The 21,898-nt window shown below is 41.6% G+C and overlaps 3 protein-coding genes across 6 annotated transcripts; 2 read left to right on the top strand and 1 right to left on the bottom strand.

Annotated features, from left to right (window-relative positions):
* Positions 1-798: 798 nt before the first annotated feature.
* Positions 799-3,654, top strand: rnf113a (ring finger protein 113A). Its single transcript, XM_041956588.1, has 10 exons — positions 799-929; positions 1,453-1,532; positions 1,621-1,719; positions 1,854-1,961; positions 2,554-2,663; positions 2,759-2,865; positions 2,977-3,066; positions 3,144-3,237; positions 3,314-3,420; positions 3,505-3,654. The coding sequence occupies exons 1-10, from the start codon at positions 824-826 to the stop codon at positions 3,570-3,572; spliced, it is 969 nt and encodes a 322-aa protein (XP_041812522.1). The 5' UTR covers positions 799-823; the 3' UTR covers positions 3,573-3,654.
* A 24-nt stretch (positions 3,655-3,678) lies between these two features.
* On the bottom strand, positions 3,679-14,400 carry strada (STE20 related adaptor alpha). Of its 3 annotated transcripts, XM_041956587.1 has the most exons (13): positions 14,279-14,400; positions 12,612-12,677; positions 12,048-12,105; positions 9,438-9,466; positions 7,812-7,914; positions 7,304-7,425; positions 6,960-7,068; positions 6,706-6,829; positions 5,959-6,130; positions 5,695-5,799; positions 5,124-5,377; positions 4,989-5,031; positions 3,679-4,719 (listed from the first exon to the last, which is right to left on the bottom strand). In XM_041956587.1, the coding sequence occupies exons 2-13, from the start codon at positions 12,621-12,623 to the stop codon at positions 4,564-4,566; spliced, it is 1,287 nt and encodes a 428-aa protein (XP_041812521.1). In that variant the 5' UTR covers positions 12,624-12,677; positions 14,279-14,400; the 3' UTR covers positions 3,679-4,563. The 3 variants fall into 3 exon arrangements, with proteins under 3 accessions (XP_041812521.1, XP_041812520.1, XP_041812519.1); XM_041956586.1 differs by lacking the exon at positions 9,438-9,466 and having other exon boundaries at positions 3,680-4,719; positions 12,597-12,677; XM_041956585.1 differs by lacking the exon at positions 9,438-9,466 and having other exon boundaries at positions 3,680-4,719.
* A 47-nt stretch (positions 14,401-14,447) lies between these two features.
* On the top strand, positions 14,448-21,786 carry ddx42 (DEAD (Asp-Glu-Ala-Asp) box helicase 42). Of its 2 annotated transcripts, XM_041956318.1 has the most exons (18): positions 14,448-14,520; positions 15,390-15,608; positions 15,745-15,895; positions 15,994-16,055; positions 16,477-16,513; positions 16,898-17,050; positions 17,153-17,257; positions 17,473-17,592; positions 17,705-17,881; positions 17,991-18,119; positions 18,229-18,328; positions 18,411-18,458; positions 18,549-18,646; positions 18,907-19,183; positions 19,329-19,555; positions 19,660-19,770; positions 19,947-20,087; positions 20,489-21,786. In XM_041956318.1, the coding sequence occupies exons 2-18, from the start codon at positions 15,397-15,399 to the stop codon at positions 21,083-21,085; spliced, it is 2,745 nt and encodes a 914-aa protein (XP_041812252.1). In that variant the 5' UTR covers positions 14,448-14,520; positions 15,390-15,396; the 3' UTR covers positions 21,086-21,786. The 2 variants fall into 2 exon arrangements, with proteins under 2 accessions (XP_041812252.1, XP_041812254.1); XM_041956320.1 differs by lacking the exons at positions 14,448-14,520; positions 15,390-15,608; positions 16,477-16,513 and having other exon boundaries at positions 15,852-15,895.
* The last annotated feature ends 112 nt before the right edge of the window (positions 21,787-21,898 follow it).

Here is a 21,898-nt window from a genome sequence, read left to right as displayed (position 1 = left end):
GCATTTGGCACAGCTGAGGACCAGTGGAAATGATGCCTTCACGTGTTTTTGTGCACTCGTACTAAATTGTTTTCAAGATGTCAATAAAAAACACCCACTACCTTGTTAATTTTTAGTTAATTTATTTTACTGCACACATTATTTTGATTTTATCTGCTCACACATACATGACTGTATGATATTTTTGACTATTCTGGAAATATATTGAAAATTCAAGAACAAAAAATAAAGTTCCCCATTTCAGACTTCTCTTTTTTTATGTGGACATTTTTAACGCGTCTCTAACAACTGTTGTGACAGAGAAGCACAAAAAACAGTCACTCTTGTGCTTAAAGCGAAACACGTTTGATGTTTGGTCAGATCTTTACTTTCAGATCAGTGGCGATCATTCGTTTATTCGGTTGACCTGTAGATGTAGACTTTTGTCTGATATCCCAGCGGTTTCCAGAGTTCAATCATTTTTAAAAGACATATAGATTCCCAAAGGAAACTGAACATACATAATTAACATACACAGTGACCGCAATCAAAGACACAGTCATACCACACAGGCAGAAGGAAAAACAATACAACATTAAACGCTACACCACAGTCCCTTATGGGCCCCATAGTCTATTTATTGACACAATACAATTGTCATATTTCCGTAAGCAGCGAAGGCATTCGTTTAATGTATTAATATTTAGGTTTTAGAATAATATTATGGGCAATAGCGATTCTCCTCTTGACCAGCAGGAGGTAAGTAGCCTCGCTCGCGTTTGAAAGACTCCGAGACACTAGATGGCGCTGTGCGGACAGCGGTTATTTATATACTGAAGGGAAGATGGCGGATTCAGAAGAGCCAAAAGCGGGTCCTTGCACTTTCTTGTTCAAAAAATCTACCAAGAAATTCTCAGGACGAAAGAGAAAAGGAAGCGACAGCGATAAAGGTAGTAATTTCTTACTTAGCTCATGTTTCCAGTGCTTTTCGTGTTGGGAATCAGCTGTGCTGCTAACGCCGTGGCTGTGTCAACGGTCCTGACACACAGATTAGCTCACAGTTACTGGCAAGCGTTTGTGTTTTATTGTATTCCTGTCTTTAATAATGACGCTGACATTTACCTGATAAGAGCCAAACGCGGTACGAACGACGGAAAGATGAAAGCGACTGTAGACTGGACATGTTGCGAAATTGTTCGTCTCTATTAAATTTAATGAACAGTTCCCTCTGTTGTGCTGCGTTCCGGCTCCCTCGGAATTTGGAAGAGTACGACATGCTTGTGCAGTCGACATATTTTCAAATGTCGTTTGAGAACTTAATAATACAGAAATTGGCAGATCTAGTGTCAGCCATCCCCACCCTTGGGCTTGAATGATAGATGTAAAACGTTTGGGCTTTTACCATTGCAAGAGAACCGCACTTCGACTGTAACACAAATCTCAAAATAATACATTCGATTGCCTTTTTTTCAGACGGCAACAGTGATGAAGACCAGAGCTGTGTTGTCAGAAGACAGAAGAAGGGAAGTCGAGTCAACCCCATGATTCAAAGGGTACCATAACAACAACAATGATAATACTGTAGAACCCATTTTGAGTTTAACAGTGAAGTAAGCCTGACCCTTGTTTTGTCCCTGTTAGTCAAAGAAAGTGGAGAGAGACGCTGTATCTTCAAGTGAAAGTGAAGATGACAAAGAAGACAAGAAGATCACTGTTGCCTACAAGTCCACACGTTCAGCAGTAAGTTGAAACTTTTTTCTCTCTGAGCTCTGATGATTCGGCTCTTTGTGCCGGTATGTTGTCGTGAAGCCACAGTGTCCTGGCTTGATGGCGATACTGTAGAAATCTTTTTCTGTCAATCTTGCCCCAAAAAGAAACCAGAGGGACCCGAGGACATGGGCGCAACTGCTACATATCAACTGGACACAGAGAGAGACAAGGACGCGCAGGCTATCTTTGAGAGGAGTCAGAAAGTCCAAGAGGTAAGAGATTAATTGATGTTATTCTTCATTTCACATTTTTGCAAAAAGCTACAATTTATTTGTATATACTTTTATGAAGTCTTTCCTCATACATTTTGATATGTTTTAGTGAAATATTCAGTTCAGGCTGCAACTAATGATCACTTTCATTATCTGTTAACCATTTAGTCTATATAAAAGTTTGTTGTAAAATAAATGTTTCACAAAATTTCCCAGAGCCCAAAGTGACATCTTTAAACTGCTATTTTTGTCCAAAACCCAAAGACTCTTCATATACTGTCATAATTGACCAAGAAAAGCAGCAAATCCTATCATTTAAGCAGCTAAAACCAGCAAATGTTTGACATTTTTGCTTGAAAGATAACTTCAACAATTAACCAGTCACCAGATTAGATGGCAACTAATTTTCTTTGATCAATAATTAGGGAAAAGTGTTGCTCAGTTGAGTTCTAAATGTTGTTTAACTGCACCTGAAACCGACCATCTCACCAGCCTTTGCATTAAAGTAATGTTAAATTATGCACCCAGTTTTTCTGCAAGATAATTTCAATTTTCCTATGTAGTGGTTGAACCCTTTTTTCTCCTTCAACAGGAGCTGACGGGTAAAGAGGACGATAAAATCTACCGCGGCATCAACAACTACCAGAAGTTCATCAAGCCAAAAGATACCACCATGGGCAATGCCTCCTCTGGCATGGTCAGGTGAGTACAAATGCAAGACATTCTTCACCTATGAGTGCTCATAGGTAATCAGTTATTGCTGATGTATACACTTTTACCTTCAACCTTTTAAACAGAAAAGGACCAATCCGGGCCCCTGAGCACCTGAGAGCCACAGTCAGGTGGGACTACCAGCCAGACATCTGCAAAGACTACAAGGAGACTGGTTTCTGTGGTTTTGGAGGTGGGTGCGAGATTTGTACCATTAAATTATCAGTCATCTGTCAACTAAGTACAACTTTCTAAGACTGTCACCATTCGCTGTCGTGTTCATGCTCTTCTCTCCTGCCATTAGACAGCTGCAAGTTCCTTCACGACCGATCAGACTACAAACATGGCTGGCAGATTGAGAGGGAACTGGAAGAGGGCAGATACGGAGCCAATGGTGAGTTCAGGAGGAGTTCATGACAATTTCATGTGCCTGCATCAGCAGTTCCTGAACAATACTGTGCTTTCATCTAGATGATGAGAACTATGAGGTGAGCAGTGACGAGGAGGATTTGCCCTTTAAGTGCTTCATCTGCAGGGAGTCCTTCAAGAACCCCATCGTCACAAAGTAAGCCTCTTTTCCTCTGCTTCTACGCTTTGTTCATTAGCAGCTGCTGTGTGTTAACCAGTCAAATGTCTCCCAGGTGTCGACACTATTTTTGTGAGGCCTGCGCTCTTCAGCATTACCGCAAGTCCAAGCGTTGCTATGTGTGCAACACTCAAACCAACGGTGTCTTCAACCCTGCTAAAGGTAAGCAGGTTAAGTCCTTTTGAGAATAATTCATATTAATTGTTCCCTTCAATCATGCTTTCTACTATTTTCCCTTTATTCCAGATGTGATGGCCAAGATGGAGAAACATCAAGCTGCAACAGACCAGCCACCTTCAGACGAGGAAGATTAGCAACATCTCAGCCTTTTGAACCCTCCCTTTACGTGTTTGTCCGTGTAAATTTGCAATAAAATCGCTTTTTTTTTTTTTTTAAAGGTAACTGTCTCACTTTGTGGTACCATCAAGTTAAAACATCAAAGTGAACAATGTTTATTGTTAAAAGTCAAGTTTGACATTTGCAACACTTTGCTTTGCCCTCACTTTCAAATGTACAAGCAGACAAAACAAGCACCAATGTAACATTCACGTTTGACATAAGTAACATCACACCCTAGTAAGTTCAAGGAAATACACTTCTAAGCTCTGAGGGTTAAACTAAACAGATGTTAATGCTTAACCTCTGCAACAAAAGTGATGTGTAAAGCATGAGGTGTAGTTTACTCCATAACACAGGCAGAGAGCTAAGAAACGTGAATACATGCTGTTCATTAAGTTGACCCTCGGGACATAAGTTGAAACCTCCCATCTGGTGTAGAGAGGGCCGAGTGAGCTGTGAGGTGTGCACGCTTACGGTGGTCTCACTGAGCAGATGGACCACATCAAGCGGCCATGTTCAAACAAGAGGTAGAGTGTCCCCTGTGAATATTTAGTAGCAGCTTCCCACTGATTCATTTCATGAGAATCTTTAGGTTTAGGCTACATCCAGATCCACAGACCCACCTCTGAAACCTCAGCACGAGGACAGAGGAGCTCTGTTGTGTTTCCAGGGGGCTCGTCATGTGAATACAATCTGTAAACAGGTGTGAGTGTGTGACATAGAGAGAGAGGCCATCAGTGCAGTGCAAGAGTCTGTGCATATCTAGAGAACAAAAGCGTGTGAGAGACATCAGAAAGAGGCAAGATGGCTGCTGGCTTTTAACCTCTGTCTGAGAACAGCAACTCTTTTTAGTTTGAGATGTGAATTATTTACAAGGGGACAGTTACAAAAACAAATCTCGTCCTTAATGCTCAGAGAGTTTCCCATGAGACTCCGACAAGTGTCTCCCCACCAAGTCCTCCACTGTCAGAAGTCCCAGTCGTCCACTTCCAGGTGGCTGAGACCCGACTCCAGACTGGCCAGTCCAGAGGGAGAGTCCTGCGGCTGGGAGCTTTCGTAGCTGGTGATAGGTGACACGGGCCGCAACAGCTCAGGCAGCGCCTCCGAGGGCCGGCGTTTGATCTGAGAGGGCAAAAAAAAAAAAACATTTGGAGGGCAATCTTTAAATATTACTTTAGCAATGTATCATATCTAAGAAAATGGATCTTTTTACTCGCCCCCAAATTTAGTAAAGTAAGGCGATGGAAACAGGAAAGGCATGGTGGAGAAAAATATTAATAATAATGTTTGCTTTTAGCTAATAAGCTGAAAAGTTATTTTTTTTGTAAAGTAAGAGGTAAAAAGGGTCACAGTAACAAATAATAACAAGATTAACCTGGTATCTTACACACCTGTTTAAAGAAGGGATGGCCTATGAGAGTGGTGGCAGACGGCCTGAAGGAAAGAAAAGGGTTAATGTCTTAAACCTAAAAAAGTCTACACCATGTTCTGTGCAGTATTGTAGCATACAGGAAGAGAAGCTCAACCTCTTTTCTGGGTCTCGCTGTAGACACAGCTCGACAAAGGCGTGGAAGAGTGGGGAGAACGTCCGGTTGTAGGGGTGTCCCGCTGATGAAGAGGAGGGCTCTCCGTTGGAGTGCCGAACACCTCCGGCTCCTGGACCCTCGCAGATCCCGGAGTCGGCACCAGAGCGAGACGGTTTCAGCGACAGCTCCTCTGGAGGGATGGTGGTGGTGTCCAGCAAACACGGCACAGTCCCATTTAGCTTCTCCAGCAGCATCTGTGGAAGTGAAGTGGATATGGAGTGTAAAGTTTACCTACCCTTTGATTTTAGGAAATCAGCTTACAGATCTTTTCCTTTCAATTGACGAGATACGACCCTTTCGTCAATCCACACTTTTTAAAACTGAACAAGGTTAATTTAGCCATTCTACTCTTTAGTGTTTGTGCAAGAAACGCAAAGGTTTTTTTAAAATTAAACTGGAATTGCAGATTAACAATGCCATCTTTTTACAATCAATTACGGGTGAAGTAGTCTTTCTTATGTGTGACTAAATTACTGGCTACAAACAGATAAACTGATAGGTCTCTTCTCACCTGTGTAGCTGGCATGTCTTTGAAGGGTACATGTCCATTGGCCAGTTCACAGGCTGTGATGCCGAGGCTGTAGATGTCTGACCGAGAGTCGTAGCCCTGCAGGTTCTGAGAAAAAAAATCCACATTTACTTTCAATCGAATCACCGTTTCACATCTAGCTCCTTTTAATTTACCTGATAAATGCAGCATGGAGAAATGTTACCATTGAACTCTGGCTGCAGAACAGCATATAATGCTTATTTATGGAGGAATGCAGTACTGTACCTGCTGCAGCACCTCAGGGCTGAGCCAGGGCAGCACCTTGACGCTGTACTGGGGAAAGTCGTGAACAACTCTGGCCCTCTGGCCATGACGGATCAGACTGAAGATGCTCCGCAGACCTGACATGCAGACCTGTCCGTCTGCTGAGATCAACACATGGCTGGCCTTCACACTCCTACACATAACCACAGACAGTTAAGACACTGCAAACCATACTGACCTGTATTGTATAAGTATGGTTAGATTGGCATGTTGGTTTATCAATATTGTGAATTTATTAAAACCCAACATAAGTATACAGGCCCAGAAACCAGCACAAAAAATAAATATTAATGAACTATGACATGATGACTCCTTCTCCAACCACTGTTAGTCCTGGTCAGCCTGCATTCTCCTCAACTGTGTAAAGCTGACCAAAGAAAATCTTCCAGTATCACCTGGAAGGTTTTTATTCAACAGCTTCATGGTGTATTTGTCTACAAAACTTGCACCAATACTTCCTCCACGCGCCCCTAAACCTAATAAAATGTCATTAGTTTGTTTTCAGCGGAGTGCTTGAGTGATGGCATACACACTGTGTCACATGGTGTATCCACCCTGAGTATCAGACAATTCCACAAACACATTTCTTGAACATTTTTCAAGTATCTTGTTTAATTTGGATTTGGCATGAAAATGATCCACGATACAAAAAGACAAGTCTGCCTTTACATACAAACCCTACAAACCCAGTGCAGAAGTGCATCTTACCTGTGCACATATCCCATGTGGTGGATGTATTCTAGAGCTTTGAGCATGCCCAGCAAAATGTATGCGATGGTCAGCTCACTCATACCATCTGTGAAATGTGTGCAGATCAGATCCCTGGCTGACCCTGAAAGACCAGCACACACAGATAATCCTGATGAGAAAGCTGTCCTCTATTAGTACGGGCTACTTTAAAATACTAATAACATACAGTACTCATTATATATAAATGCATTGCGATCAAGTGTATTTCTTACCATAAGCCATGAACGGGGTGATGACCCACAGCTCATTTTCAGCTATAAAGACGCTCTTGTAGGGTAAAATACTGGGGTGGTGAAACAACTTTGAAACATGTAGTTCACCCTGGAAGGTAGAGAAAAAGAAATTACATCTTATCATGTCAAGACGACAGGAAGAGAAGATGATTCTGACTCAAAGACAGAAACGTTAATCAGAACACAGACACAAGTGTTGTGTAAGAATTCACAACGAAGCAGTGAGATGAAAGAAGGGGAATTTATCCACTAACAAGAAAGAGGCAAAGACTACAGGGGAGCAGAGTCATGGCAGAGGGTTGGGATTGAGTGTTGGTGCAGACCTGCAGGTAGGTAACCATGTCATTAGTGCATGACTCCAAGTCAATCCGTCGGATGGCTACGTGCTCCCCAGTGGGTCTATATCGAGCCAAGTTCACTGTCATCAAGTCGTCCAAGCCCCGACCTAAAACACAGACTTCATTAATATATCTGTTCATGTCACTGTTACACAAGTGTCCTCTAGTCCTTGGTTTTTGAATATTCATGAGGTCAAGATGTTGTAAAATATCCAAACAAATGCATAGCTTAGCAATGGTACAATTTAGCTACAGTCCACAAACTAAAATGCAAAGTGTAAAAATATTTTTTTTACCATTTGGGTACCATTCATTAAACAAAAAAAATCCAATTTATGTTGGAGACTTATCACTCTCTTTTTTAACATAATGTCACAAGAGGACGTGGTTTAGCCAATACAGCTTGTAATGGCTTGCTGCTATTAAAAAGCTGAATGAAACTTGTGTATCTTAGAATCAGTACAAACAGCCAAGTCCAGGTGCCTTTACATACCTATAACAGTGAGCAGCTCATAGGAGCTGCTGTCAGGGAGGAAGCTACCCATGGTGTCCTGCCGTGGGAGGGAGGTCAGACTCTCCTGGCTGTCCTCATGGGCCTGGAGGTAGATGGAAACATAGTGAATGAAGATGTGTCGTGACACAGACTTCACATCCTACAGTGCAGGACTGTTAGAGCTTGTGAGTGACTACCGGGGGGTGGGTCATACGTGTGAGAGCGGTTACAAGATCACCAAAGGACAGGGGGAGGTGTGTAGTCACAGTGCGTTAGCATGACCCCTGGCACTAGCTAAAGAAAAAACAAAATAACAAGACTAAGAGGACATTAGTTGGGGCTCCAAACCGTCATCAGCACAATAGTGAACAAAGTATCTACTATATGTCTGGTAATGAAAACATACTGCAATACCATAGATCCACTTCATATAAAACTGCATTTATGGCCCAAGAAAGTTACAATATATCAGCATTTGTAAAACCATAATATGTGGTTAGATTAACTACTGTTTCTGTAATAATAGCATTATAAACAGCATATCAAATTAATACAGAGTCACAAAGCATAGCCTACACATAGCCCTCGCCTTCCTGTGTTTTAGACTTGCACATCACAAAAATATATGTCGAGACAAGTTAATATTCTTGGCAGTGAGGACTCCTGAATTCCATCAATTTATCGCCATTCAAATGATGGAAATGGACAGACTGCAGTAGCAAGCCGTGGAGGCAAATGAGGGCAAGTTGCATGAATAGTTGAATTGTTTCCATGGTGACCAGAATGAAGACACACATTCAAAATGAGAATAGTGCACTTCCTTGAGCACATTTGTATCCTCCTGGTGAGAAGTGACTTCAAGATCAAGATCAGAGGTACACACACACACACACACACCTCTGAAAATATCCCTTAAGTTGTTCCATGTTCTCCGGATGTGAAGGCAAACGAACAACAAACTTCACAGATTGTACAATAAAACTGACATGACGGCCAAGTCAAACATGCTACGGCAGCCCTCAGTCAAGGGAATGTCTGCAAATGTTGATCTAATCACATAGGTTACTGTACAAATGTGATCAGATTCAGAAGAGGTTGCCATGCATTGCTTAAGCTGAACACATGGAACTCCATCCATCTACAGCGGGGACACGCAGTGGCCGACATCAAAGTGTGACACTATCAGTTCACCATCAACAGCAGGCCGTCAGCACAGACAAGCAGTGTCACAACGCAAACACTCACAAGAACGATTTGACTTTTAGTGAGGTGACACCAAAACCCAAAACAAAGCAGCTACCCGGAGCACAGTATGTTAGCAGCACACTGAGGACTCAGACAGGACTATTTATTCTGTTTTAGAGGAAAAAAAGCTTGACTGTACACGCCATTGTTTCCCCGCTTTCCCCAACAGAAGCCCTGGTGAATGAGGTGAGAGCTCCTGAGCTACGAGCACGGACAGCGTGTGTCATCAGCTGCACATTCATGCATACATAAATGTGCAAAGCCTCGGGGGTTTGTGGATTCCTCTAACATAAATCTGTGTGCGCACATACACATGCATGCACGCACATACACAAAGGCAAATGGGGGATGATGATGCAGTGACAGGAGTACCACACTTACTTTCCTGTGAGAGAGTCCCTGAGCTTGCTCTGGGGTAGAAAAACCACATCAATGACATAAAGACATGTACACACACAAAACAAGAGAAGGATCTGTGTTTAGAGCAGCTCTCGAACTGGGAAGTGCAGCACCTGGCAGCAGGCTGCAGAATTTGATAGATGGCCTTAGCTGGCTTCCACATCACGAAGAGGATTTGTCTGAACCAGCAGTTTTTCAGGTGACCACACACAAAGTGACCCATCATTATCAGTACAGACTGTTTTCATGTTGAATTGTGGAAATGTGATTAAACTGAGATGCAGATATTACTGATTACCCCAGTAAAGTGCTTACATCTGTATAAAACACTACAACAATATTTCCTTGTCAAAGCAAATGAAAATTTTAAAAACAATCAACCTAAAGCCTGCATGTTCTTCCCAGATATTATGTAAGGCAATGGGAACACAGCGCAGCCAATACAGAAATGATACACTTGAACAAACATGCAACAAAAAGTGATGATCTGCCAGCAAGAAAATGAAAATGAGGCAAAGCTTCCAAAGAAAGAAAGTTCAATCCCACCCCAGAACCTTTCCATAATACACACAAGCTTCAACAATGTGCCAAAAATGATAGTGACTATTAATGGGCAGAAACATGGCACTTCAAAGGATAAACGAACCACTGACACACATACTGGAACCAGCCAGGGTTGATAAATGTAGCTTCATTTTGGAAAGAAATTAACAGACAGTAGTTAAAAGGTTCCAGCCCAGTTAAAACAAATAAAATGGTAAAAGCACCAACCATCCAGGCCTTAAGGCCATTTTCTTAACTAGTACAATTTTGGGATTCATATTTGCTAATATGAGTGCTGACCAAGATCGGCATAATTATTTATTTTTACCTCTCTGAAAATTCAACTGATCAAATCAGCTCTGCAGTCGTGCACAGGACAGATTCCTGAGTGGAAGGTGGGTGGTTCAGCTCAGAGACTACTGGGCAAAGCTACGTGGCAAAAAGTGAATGAGAACCAAATTTAAAAACTGTGAGGATGAAAAAGACACTTCACCTCAAATCCCCCTAGAGAAGCAACGCTGTAGCCCACAACTAAAACAGGATGTATCCCAGTTTTAGGTCCCACGTCAGGTATTTTCTGTGTTTCATTTCTACAACTGTGTGAGCATAAGCCATAAGTGTGGCCATGGTGGTCCTCAGATCCACCACACAATGAAACATTTGACCAAGTTTGTCAGCAGACCTACTCTGTGGATCGAGAGGTGTAGATTTGTTCTGAGCTGCCTGGTACACTAATCTTGAATAGAACTATTCCCAAACACATCTCTAAACTACTGCCATCATTACATTATACTTATGCTGTGACAAAAATATTATCCAGGTACTGCAGGAACAAAAACGGAAAGCCACCGGTCTTGAAATGAGTGACAGTCTTTGCCTCTAATAACCCGCCAGTTTTGCACCATTTCAACACATAATAACTCATCTGACATGTGTGAATGAGCTGGTAGTGCAGACTTGAGATAAATTCAGTGTGAGTGGGCAAGGCTGACACTCTGGTTAGAACAGAGACGTCCTGCTGCTGCTGTACAGAGTTCAACATAACAAACTCTCTGCAGTCTGATTAACTGAAACCGTGGCTCCTGCAGCCAGCTGATAACATTATGGTTCCTTGAATCATTCATTAAATTAACTGAATGCTGCATGTGTAGTGAAATGTCACTGTAACAATCTTTAGGAATTGAAAAGCTGCAAACCGTACCAAACCAGGAACACCCTGTCACAAATCTCAATTGCCAAAAGTTTCTGCTGGCTTTAAGTTGCAGTCATGAATAATTGTATAAGTTGCAAGACTAAGCTAAAAAATAAAGTTGGAAACTTTTCTTCATAACAAGAATTTAATTAAATTACTTGTTCTTATCCTGTTGTGCTTATTTTACTTTCTGTTTGTAAAATGAATTGTGTTACTGTGACCGTACATGTAACCATTACTTTGGATTATCCTTAGACTGCTATAATTCTGAAATTTCATTATACTATATTGGACCAATGCACCAGCCCAGCTTCTATTTGCAACTACGACTGATATTAAAGGTTTTCCCAGTTATCAGCTCATATTTATAGTAATTTCATTATAGCATGAGTGCAACAATAAAGCTTGAAAACTAGCACATGCTGGCTCAAGCTTAACTGCTATCTTAAAGCTCGACAACACACTGAGTTCTGTACTTTGTTATATCTATATCTAAGGTGCCAGAAGTTCTGATTGAATTCAAAGCATACGTGGTCAAACACATGAGTGACCACAAGTCAAATTTAGGTATAATGGCAAATTAAAATACTTGACAGCCAAAAGCAAGTGTGCAACCTTTTAACACGCAAGATAAACACATTCACAAGAAGCATTAAATCAAACCGCACAGACATTTTATGTGACAAGGCCACATGAGACATTAATTAAAGAAGGATTTTGTTTGCACCATCCTCTGATAAATTATTAGTATTATTATTATTAGTAGCACAAATACTTAATTATGATAGGCTAGATGATAACGTTAAGCAGTGGTTTGGGAATGTTGAACCCTTTTGTTGTATTTCAGTGTGTCTCACCTCCAAATAACTCCAAATCTCGCAGGCTCTCCACACTCAATTTCTCGGATACCCAGCGCTGACAGACACAGAGGGTTAACGGCAGACATGGAGGAAAGAGAGAAAATGCAAGCAAGAATAAGAAAATGCTCCACAGATACACAACTACATTTAAAGCACTTGAATGAAGATAGTTCATGGTGACTTTGCAGCTGTAGTAACTTTGTCACTTGTGTAGAAGAGAAAGACAGTTTTCAAAAAGCTGATTTCATGCAGCCTTTTTATCCACAAGCAGTGCTAGGTGATGAGGCACACTGCTCTTTGTAAGAACTTTATAAATATAACTGTGCATTATTGTCCTGTCTTGATAAAAATAGTTTCTTGCTGCTTGCAATGAAAGCTGTCATAGATCATAGGCTGATTCTCTTACAGGGATTAAGTCTTTTTCTGGACCAAAGAAAAAATTCAATAGAAATATCAATAAAAAACTTTTGAGTACTGTAAATGTAATCCTAAATCTTGCATTCCATTTCATTGGTCTTATAAATCTATGTCTGAAACAGGAGGTACCTGGCAAACACGTACAAGAAAAGACATGGATCCTCTTTCATGTGTTACATATGAATTGCTGAAAAGACGGCCAGGAAATACCTGTGAACACAAGTGAAAAAAACTGTGAAGGAGTGAATGTCTCAGTTTGGTCTCCTCCTGCTGGGGACAAAAGTCACTTGTGGTTTGTCTATTGTGCTCCTTATTTGATTTGATTTCACTTCATTATTGGAATATTTTTCTGAAGTTTGACTAGCGGTCCAAGGTGCACAGTGTTTCACATACATAACAAAACACACATTTCGCCAAACAACAAAACAAATACTACAAACATACATTACATCAGGCATTACGAATATATGTAGCTGCAGTGCAATCAATTTAATGACTCACTTTCACATTCAATAGTTTGTCCAAACAGGCAAACTGAGGCCTACTCAGTCAAACTCTGATTCAACAATTTGACAGACTACCTGTTCAGTCAAGCTTGTGGAACTCTAAATCGTCTGTTTGATGACAAACACTGACATGCAGTCTAATGGGCTACTACCAGCCAGAGGCAACATTCTTATGTTATAGACAGTTTGAAGACGTGACGTGAGTGTTTGACACAATCTTTGTGCATATATGTAGCAGTCTAGTCAGTCTACCATGCACTGATTCCACGCTCTGTATTATAGAGTGGAAAAATAATAACAGCATCTGTGTGTTTACTCCAAATGACTTTGATGTCCTCAAAAAGTAAATACATTTTGTACCTTACTACAAATTATAATCCAAATGTGCACTCCAAGAAAAAGCAGCATCCACATAGATCTAGATACTTATAGGAGGAAACTTGTTCAATATGTATGTATGTATGTTATAGACAGTAACTGGTGGAGGATAAGACTTGAATGGAACATTATTCCTTGCATCTTCTTTGGATTAATAACAAGTGAATTCTTCTCACACCACTCCACTAATCTATCTGTACAATACTGATGAATACTTGGATCTTCTACAGTGCCCAACAAAGACAACAGTACAGTTGTATGTCTGATTAACTGTACTGTATCTGTAAGATATTAAGGGTACTACAGAACCCTACTACTGTTTTTAAATCGTTTTTGCCAATAAGAGCTACTATCACTACTGCACTTCAGAGGTCTTTCAGACAATATGTATAATAATCTCAAAAATAGCACACATCCGTAGAAAACAAACACTTAATTATGATAGGCAACATGATAACGTTACTGTATGAAACGCGTTTTAGCACATGTAAAGCGTGTTAACTTGTCTTGCCTCATGCATAGTATGTATGCAAATTGTTACTTATAAAAGTGATTATTAAATCTTGTAATGTAAAGTCTACCAGTCAGAGGACCTCTCAGTAGTTAGTGCTGGCTTATGTGATGATACTTTTCAAGCTGATTCTTAAGGTTTAAACCAATCAACATTCATAGTGGTTATAATGCAAACACTAAGATGATGACTTACAACGATAGGAAACGGAGTAATCTGAACATATGAAGAAAAAACAAATGAGTAATTTAAAGCACATTCGTCACAAGAAGCGCTCAATTCTAGCTAATGACTTGCTAATGTTGCCATGATGGAGGGCGCAGGCTAGCAATAGTAAATTATTGTTAGCTAAAGCAGCTACCTTGACTTATTTTAGTAACAAGAAATTGCGTTGTTTTAATGTTTTAATAACTTACCTATATATTGCTTAGAACAGCAAAGACTTGTTGGCGTACTACTATATTTTTGGATAACTTCTTTAGCTAGCCATCCTCTCCAGCGGATGTTTTTGGCAGCTCTCTCCAGTACGCTGTCTTGGTTGAGCGCCGTGTCGCGCGCCAATGACGATACACCCACACAGAAACTTTGCGCGGACAGATGACGTAACCAACGCTCCGTCCCCTGAATACAGTGGAGCGTTTACAGCCATCACAAACAGGTAAATGTGCCCTTTTAGCTACTGTTACACAGTTATCGATACATTTAATTAACGTACAATGTTATCGTATACACCACGGGGTTGTAAAAGGCACCCTAACTAAACCGCATTCACGGGAAAGTGTCGACCCTGCCTCACACACACCCACCTCGGCCTCATTTTGCGGCCTTGAGCTAACGCTAACGTTATGTATAGAAAACGTTATATAGATTGGGACCAACGTTGTGTTGTTATCAAATTAATGTGATGCAAACTGAACGCCCTGTGCTGGCATGCTGAATCCAGTTGCTGTACTTAAATGCATGTATCGTCGTATTTAGCAAATGGCTAACTAACTTTCAGTTTACATGGGTAACGTTACGCCTGATCCGTTGTCTTCTGCAGAACATAACTTAAATCATGCCTGATGAATGTACCGTTTCTTCAGGCAAACATGCGCTCTTCTGTGGGCATGTAACTGTCTTACAGCGAGTATTAATTGCAATGTTTGTGTAGGTAACGTTCCTGCAGGGGAGGAAGTCGCCGTCAATAAAAGCTAAACTATGTGTCTGCGACAGGTTATTCTGTTGATTGAAAACGAAAGCAAAATGACTTCACCAACTAAATGAATGGAAGTAATTTACTACTTGTCCTTATGATTAATAATCGGTCTTGTTTCAAGTGAAACTGCCAGAGGTCACCAAAATGCACCTCCTGTAAGTTGTTTACTAAACGGCAAGCTGAAGAACTTATGATTCAGACAAGTGCTGAGTCACATTTATTGGGAGGACCTTCAAGAAAGAGCCAATACCAATTTTGTTTTTTTAAACATGCTTTAGCAGATAAAATTTTAAGACTTTAAAAGCTCGTTTCCCCTCTTGTTTTCACAGCACAGTCATGAACTGGAACAAAGGTGGTCCGGGTGTGAAGCGAGGTTTTGGGTTTGGAGGATTCGCCCTTGCAGGGAAAAAGGAGGAACCTCCGCTCACTCATAAATCTCACACATCATTTGGAGCCACAGGATCAAGTGGGGGATATGGAAAGAACCAGCAGCTCCCCTCGTTCTACAAAATAGGGACCAAAAGAGCTAATTTTGATGAGGAAAACGCGTGAGTATTACAACTCTCCCGTACACATACGTGCACTTGTACTTATGTTAAGTTCAATCACCTGATAAAACAGTATATGATGTGATTTGTGATATTTAAAGATTATAAAACTGCATCTTTGTTCATTTTCAACAAGGTACTTCGAAGATGATGAAGAGGAGAGCAGCAGCAATGTGGATCTGCCATACATCCCAGCTGAAAACTCTCCCACTCGGCAGCAGATGCAGTCAGGTGGTGGCTCAGACAGTGAAGATGACCCACTGGATGCCTTCATGGCAGAGGTTGAGGTGAGAGGAGAATTACAGCTAGGCAGAAACAAACCAAGTTTTGCTTTCGAAATGCTTCATCAGCTGTTCTCCCTTATGTTGTTTTCTTTCTCCTCCAGAACCAAGCAGCTAAAGACATGAGGAAACTAGAGGAAAAGGAAAAGGAGAAAAAATCAGCCAAGTAAGTGTACTCACATTTTTTCACTTGTTTGATTTTGGTCACTTCTTTACGTAGGTCCGTAAATTGGATTTTGACCAGAAGGAAAAACAGTTTCCAACAAATGAATAAATATAATGTGACTGAAAGAATAAGTCCACTAATTTGGGTTAATCATACTGTTAATTTGTATTAAACTCCTGTATAATTCACTGACTTTACAAATGTATTCAATACCAATAGCCATTCAGCTTTATGCAGACATCATATCTCAAGTTTCTCCAATTATTGGCACAAAGCGTTGCACATCCAGCAATGTTTTTGCCATTCTTAATAGATATCATCAGGTAAGCAGACTGGCCTTAGTCAAAATGGGATGTGGGCTGTCTTGGGTGTATGAACGAGCCGCAGGGAAGTTTTTTTTTTTCTCCGCTTGTCATTTCAGGGGTATTCGTGATGACATTGAAGAAGAAGATGAACAAGTGAGTGAGCCCTCCAAAGTTCTTCATCCACTACATCATTGATCAGAGAGGTCTCCAGACCCATCCCTAAATTTATCCTCTCTAATCTTATAACGCCCCCTGTCTTCACTCTATCTGGCCATGCAGGTTGCATTTAGGATCATTAAGATGGAGTCGTTGTTTTTTTGTGTAGATTATTCTTGTTGTTTAGAAAGTTTGAAAAAAGCATGATTAATTGTTGTTTATGTCAGCAAATGACAGACTAGTTGATATCAGACTGTGAACAGTAATCTCTAATTCTGTTATGAACGTCTCTCCAGGTGTTTGTCAGTTACTGCTGCCTGGACGCTGTGGTAAGCAGCAAACCGGCTCAGTTTTTCACATGAAGTGCTGTGCTCTCTGCAGGAAGCCTACTTCCGCTACATGGCAGAGAATCCCACAGCCGGGCTGACCCAAGAGGAGGAGGATGAAAACATTGACTACGACAGTGACGGGAACCCAATCGCCCCTACCACCAAGAAAATCATCTTGCCACTTCCTCCCATTGACCACTCCGAGGTGCAGTTGACAATACTGATTGCTGAACTATGGATCAACATTTTATTCCTGTAACATGTGTAATATGAGTGATTTTGCAATTGTTTCATCTTCTTTCTATAGATTGATTACCCACCCTTTGAGAAAAACTTCTACAATGAGCATGAGGAACTTAGCAGCCTGACTGGAACTCAAGTATTGGAGTTAAGGCAGAAACTGAACTTGAGGGTAAGTCTGGGAATCTGGCACACTAGTATATAAATGTCATATATCTGAAATGATTCACATGTGGTGGTTATTACTTCGAGACAGTCATTCTTGTTTTGGACCCAGTCCAATTTTTAGCCATATTTCTGACTGGTGGCTGAGGAAAAAACATTTTTGAAGGCACAGGAATGTCATTTGATTTCTGCTTTTTTTGCGTGTGTGTGTGTCTTTCTCAGGTGTCTGGTGCTGCCCCTCCAAAACCTTGTACTAGTTTTGCCCACTTCAGCTTTGATGAGCAGCTAATGCACCAAATTCGCAAGTCTGAGTACACTCAGCCCACACCTATTCAGTGTCAGGTACAGTGCAAGTTTATCTGAAGGTTTCAACATAATCAAATTTATTTTTTTTATTTTTTAATGTGATGATTTCATAAAGAATTTCTGTTGTTTTTCTCACTCTGGCTTTTAGGGTGTTCCCATAGCTCTGTCTGGACGTGATATGATTGGTATTGCAAAAACTGGCAGTGGCAAAACTGCAGCTTTTATCTGGCCAATGCTGGTTCACATCATGGACCAAAAGGAACTGGAGGCAGGAGAAGGGCCAATCGCAGTCATTGTGTGTCCCACCAGAGAGCTTTGTCAGCAGGTAAGAAACAGGAAGAACTGACTTTAGAGGATCTTGGGTTCAGTGTTAACTAAAACTACATTGTCAAGCTAGCTGGTTCACTCATGTGTGTCACTTTAAATGTTTGCAGATCCATGCAGAATGTAAGCGCTTTGGAAAAGCCTACTCATTGCGGTCTGTGGCAGTTTATGGAGGAGGCAGCATGTGGGAGCAGGCCAAAGCTCTGCAGGAGGGAGCAGAGATTGTAGTTTGCACTCCGGTAAGAGAAGAAACAATAAACTTTTGTCTCTGACCTGCCTTCTAAGAGAAAATTCACACTCCACTACTGCAACGATTGCAAGATTTCCTGTTGATGTGTGTTTGCACAGGGTCGTCTGATTGACCACGTTAAAAAGAAGGCCACGTCCCTGCAGAGGGTGACGTACCTGGTGTTTGATGAGGCAGATCGCATGTTTGATATGGGCTTTGGTGGGTTGACATTATCAGTGCTGTAACAAAGGTGTTGTAAACCTGTTTGTGCACTGCATCTTATTTCTCTTTTTCCTTTCAGAATATCAGGTTAGGTCTATCGCCAGTCATGTCCGTCCAGACAGGCAGAGTAAGTGGCTTTTCTTACTAATAAGAAAATCTTCATAAATAGCACGGCTCATAGCGTGTTTTATCATTCTTAATACGATTTCCTTCGCAGCCCTTCTGTTTAGCGCTACTTTCCGAAAGAAGATTGAGAGGCTTGCCAGAGACATCCTGGTAGATCCTATTCGCGTGGTGCAGGGAGACATCGGAGAGGTGTGCAGCATCACACATTATCTGCAAACACATCAAAGAAAAGCTTTTAAAGCTGTAGCTACACAAAGAGACACATTTTATTCAAAACACAAGTCTTACACTAGAAAAAATCTTAATACAGTTTAATTGAAAATTTTAAATCTTAAGTATTTTAAAGTAATGTTTGACTTGAAAATGTGGCAGTCAAAATTTTAAATGTTGAAAAAAAATAAATACGAGCTTGCAGATCCCATGCTTTAATTATCATCCTGTCTGATCAGGCCAATGAGGATGTGACCCAGGTGGTGGAGCTGCTGCCCAGCGGGACGGATAAATGGAGCTGGCTGACCCGACGCCTGGTCGAGTTCACCTCCACCGGCTCAGTCCTCATCTTCGTCACCAAGAAGGCAAACTGCGAGGAGCTGGCTACTAACCTGACGCAGGAAGGCTACAGCCTGGGCCTCCTGCACGGAGACATGGACCAGAGCGAGAGAAACAAGGTCATCAGCGACTTCAAGAAGAAGAATTTGCCTATTCTGGTGGCCACTGACGTAGCTGGTGAGTACAACATGCTTTTTGTTTGTTTGAGCATTCAGTTTAGTGCATTGTACATCAAGAGCTGAAAAACAAAACTAATGTTTCAACGTGTACATTTACATCTTTTAACATTTTCCTGCTTCCTGTTCCTTTATTCGCCCGCCAGCTCGTGGTCTGGACATCCCATCCATTCGCACAGTGGTGAACTACGACGTGGCACGAGACATCGACACGCACACGCACAGGATCGGTCGAACTGGTCGTGCTGGAGAGAAGGGTGTGGCTCACACTCTCCTCACCAACAAAGACACAACATTTGCCGGTGACCTCGTGAGAAATTTAGAGGGAGCTAATCAAGGCGTTTCCAAAGAGCTGATGGATTTAGCCATGCAGGTGAGACAAATAAGTCAAAGAATAGAAAAAGCTGTACAGCAAATATATTTCTATATTTTTAGCAATGAAAGTTAACTTTGTTCTGCTGAATTTTTTTCCATCAGAATCCCTGGTTCAGGAAGTCCCGATTCAAGGGCGGTAAAGGAAAGAAGCTGAATATTGGCGGAGGCGGTCTAGGATACAGAGAGAGACCAGGCCTGGGATCTGACAGTTCTGTGAGTTACTAAATACTTCACTGTTAGCTTTTTAATTAAAATTAATTTCCCATCTAGTCCTGTAAACTTTGATCCTCTCTTAAAAGCCAAGATCTTTCTTTTAGATTGAGGAGATTAACGAGGATATTTGGGGACAGTTCAGAGAGATGTGAGTGAACTCTCTGTTGTTTTTGCAGGAACGCAGCAGCAGCAGCAGCAGCAGCAGCAGCAGCAGCAGCAGCAGCTTGTTGTCTTCCACTAGTAGCTACGAAGGCTACAGCAAACCAGCCACAGGAGCAATGGGCGATCGCATGTCTGCCATGAAGCAAGCCTTCCAGGTAAAACTCTCTCCCCTCTGCTGGTCTCTTAATTATTATGTTTTTAACTTTATTTCGCAGTTGTTGACATGGTTTTCTTTTTCTTTCACACTGCCCGTTTCTGATTTTTTTAATATAATCAGTTATTTAATTTTGCTCCACTTCTGTTGCTGTTACTTTGTAAGACTCTCCATATGTGTGTAATTCATGTTTTCATGCTTTCAAATCATACATTTTAACTTAACATGCTAAGATACTGTTGTATTTTAGCATGAAATTAAAATGTACATTGTGCTATTGTCACTTGTGTTATGTTTTACAGTCTACAATTTGGCACACAATCCTTGAATTTGGAGTTTCAAAGTAAGGGCATAAGTTGTCTCCATTGCAACTAATCTTTTCTACGTCTCCTTTTCTTCCAGGCTCAGTATAAGAGTCACTTTGTGGCTGCATCCAGCGGCCCTCCAAAGCTCAGCACCAAGTCCAGCAGCTCGTCAGGCTGGACCAGTGCCGGCAGCCTGAGCTCTGTGCCTACGGAGGCCGCGAATGGTTCAGAACGGTCCCAGAGCATCACCATGTCCATGTCCGGCTTCACCAGCGCTGGCTCCCTGAGCTCAGTTCCCACCAGTCAGACCAGTTCACAGCACAGCTACCCCCCGCCTGCTCCTCCCTCACAGCGAGACAGCTCACGGGACAGACACGGGGATGACCGGGGCCGCCATGAAGACAGTTACCACCGCCACAGCGACAGAAGCGACCGACGCAGTGGAGAAGATCGCTACGGGGACCGTGAACGCCATGGAGAAAGAGATCGGGACCGCTATGGGGACCGAGACCGCAGCAGCAGCAGCCGCCACAGCGACAGTCGTAACGGAGATGGAAGCAGGAGGGACAGAGATGATCGGAGGAGTGAGAGGGATGGGGGAGACAGGGCGAGTGGGGAGGGGAGGGACAGAGGAGATGATAGCTTTGCTGTTCCTGAACCACCAAAACGTAGAAAGAGCAGATGGGACAACTAAAGACAAACACATGAGTAGAATAATATGTGCAACCAACTGCTCCATGAGGAGCTTGTCTCTTGTGTAGGCAGGTAGCAGAGCATATCAAGGCTCACACAAGCACAGGACTGTAGGAGGGATTTTGTAGACTTTGAATAAAAGTGTATTGACGCTCCTGTCAGGTTGGTTAGGAACTCATGATTTGGACAGAGCTCTACAGAGTGTGTCTGACAGATCAACACAAGCGGCTCAGAGACAGCCACTGTACATATACCATCAAGACTGTTGTTACTATTAATCTTTAGGGTTGAGCAATAGAGCTGTAATGAATCCTGTTGTCAGTAAACAATTCAGAGTTTGGTTGTGTTGGTTGTTGTCTTGTTTCCTCTCACCGAGCTCGCTTTTGTGCTTGCAGAGCTGACGCTTTATTTTGGATCTTTCTGCCAAGTGTGTTTGTATTTTGTTAATCTACAAAGCTAACTCTTAGATCTGTTTCATTTTTGAAGGCGCTCTGTGATGATTCCCAGCCATGTGAGAAACTGTATAGCTCGTTTTGTGTCTTGTATTCAAGTTTTAGTGAAGTGCCTTTCCTTGGCATTTAGTCTCTCTATGCTTTTGAACTGTTTTCAAAATGCATTTGTTTGTATGAGAGGAATTTCAATTGTTCATTCACGTATGGAAAACATTAAGTTTTGAATAAAAAAGGACTCATTTGGCATCTACTTTTATATCTGCTTTCTATGACATCAGACTCTGTCACACTCATCAGTTCAGACTTAAACTCTATAATGTTATTCTCAGATCAAATACATCAGAAATACTTTTTCTTAACCT

This window comes from Chelmon rostratus, chromosome 17 (genome assembly GCF_017976325.1).
Source record: "Chelmon rostratus isolate fCheRos1 chromosome 17, fCheRos1.pri, whole genome shotgun sequence".
Classification (NCBI taxonomy): Eukaryota; Metazoa; Chordata; class Actinopteri; order Chaetodontiformes; family Chaetodontidae; genus Chelmon; species Chelmon rostratus.
This window is presented reverse-complemented; position numbering and strand designations above follow the sequence as displayed.

Excerpts from the sequence above, each read along its gene's own strand:
- ddx42 (XM_041956318.1), top strand. The coding sequence starts at position 15,397 with ATGAACTGGAACAAAGGTGGTCCGGGTGTGAAGCGAGGTTTTGGGTTT. Across the intron at positions 17,882-17,990 it reads CCAGAGAGCTTTGTCAGCAG|ATCCATGCAGAATGTAAGCG; the intron begins GTAAGAAACAGG and ends AAATGTTTGCAG. Across the intron at positions 18,647-18,906 it reads TGCAGGGAGACATCGGAGAG|GCCAATGAGGATGTGACCCA; the intron begins GTGTGCAGCATC and ends CTGTCTGATCAG.
- strada (XM_041956587.1), bottom strand. Across the intron at positions 9,467-12,047 it reads AGATTTGGAGTTATTTGGAG|AGCAAGCTCAGGGACTCTCT; the intron begins GTGAGACACACT and ends TTTCTACCCCAG. Across the intron at positions 5,800-5,958 it reads GCCCTGAGGTGCTGCAGCAG|AACCTGCAGGGCTACGACTC; the intron begins GTACAGTACTGC and ends TTTTTTTCTCAG.
- rnf113a (XM_041956588.1), top strand. The coding sequence starts at position 824 with ATGGCGGATTCAGAAGAGCCAAAAGCGGGTCCTTGCACTTTCTTGTTC. Across the intron at positions 2,664-2,758 it reads GCCTCCTCTGGCATGGTCAG|AAAAGGACCAATCCGGGCCC; the intron begins GTGAGTACAAAT and ends CCTTTTAAACAG. Across the intron at positions 3,067-3,143 it reads GGGCAGATACGGAGCCAATG|ATGATGAGAACTATGAGGTG; the intron begins GTGAGTTCAGGA and ends GCTTTCATCTAG.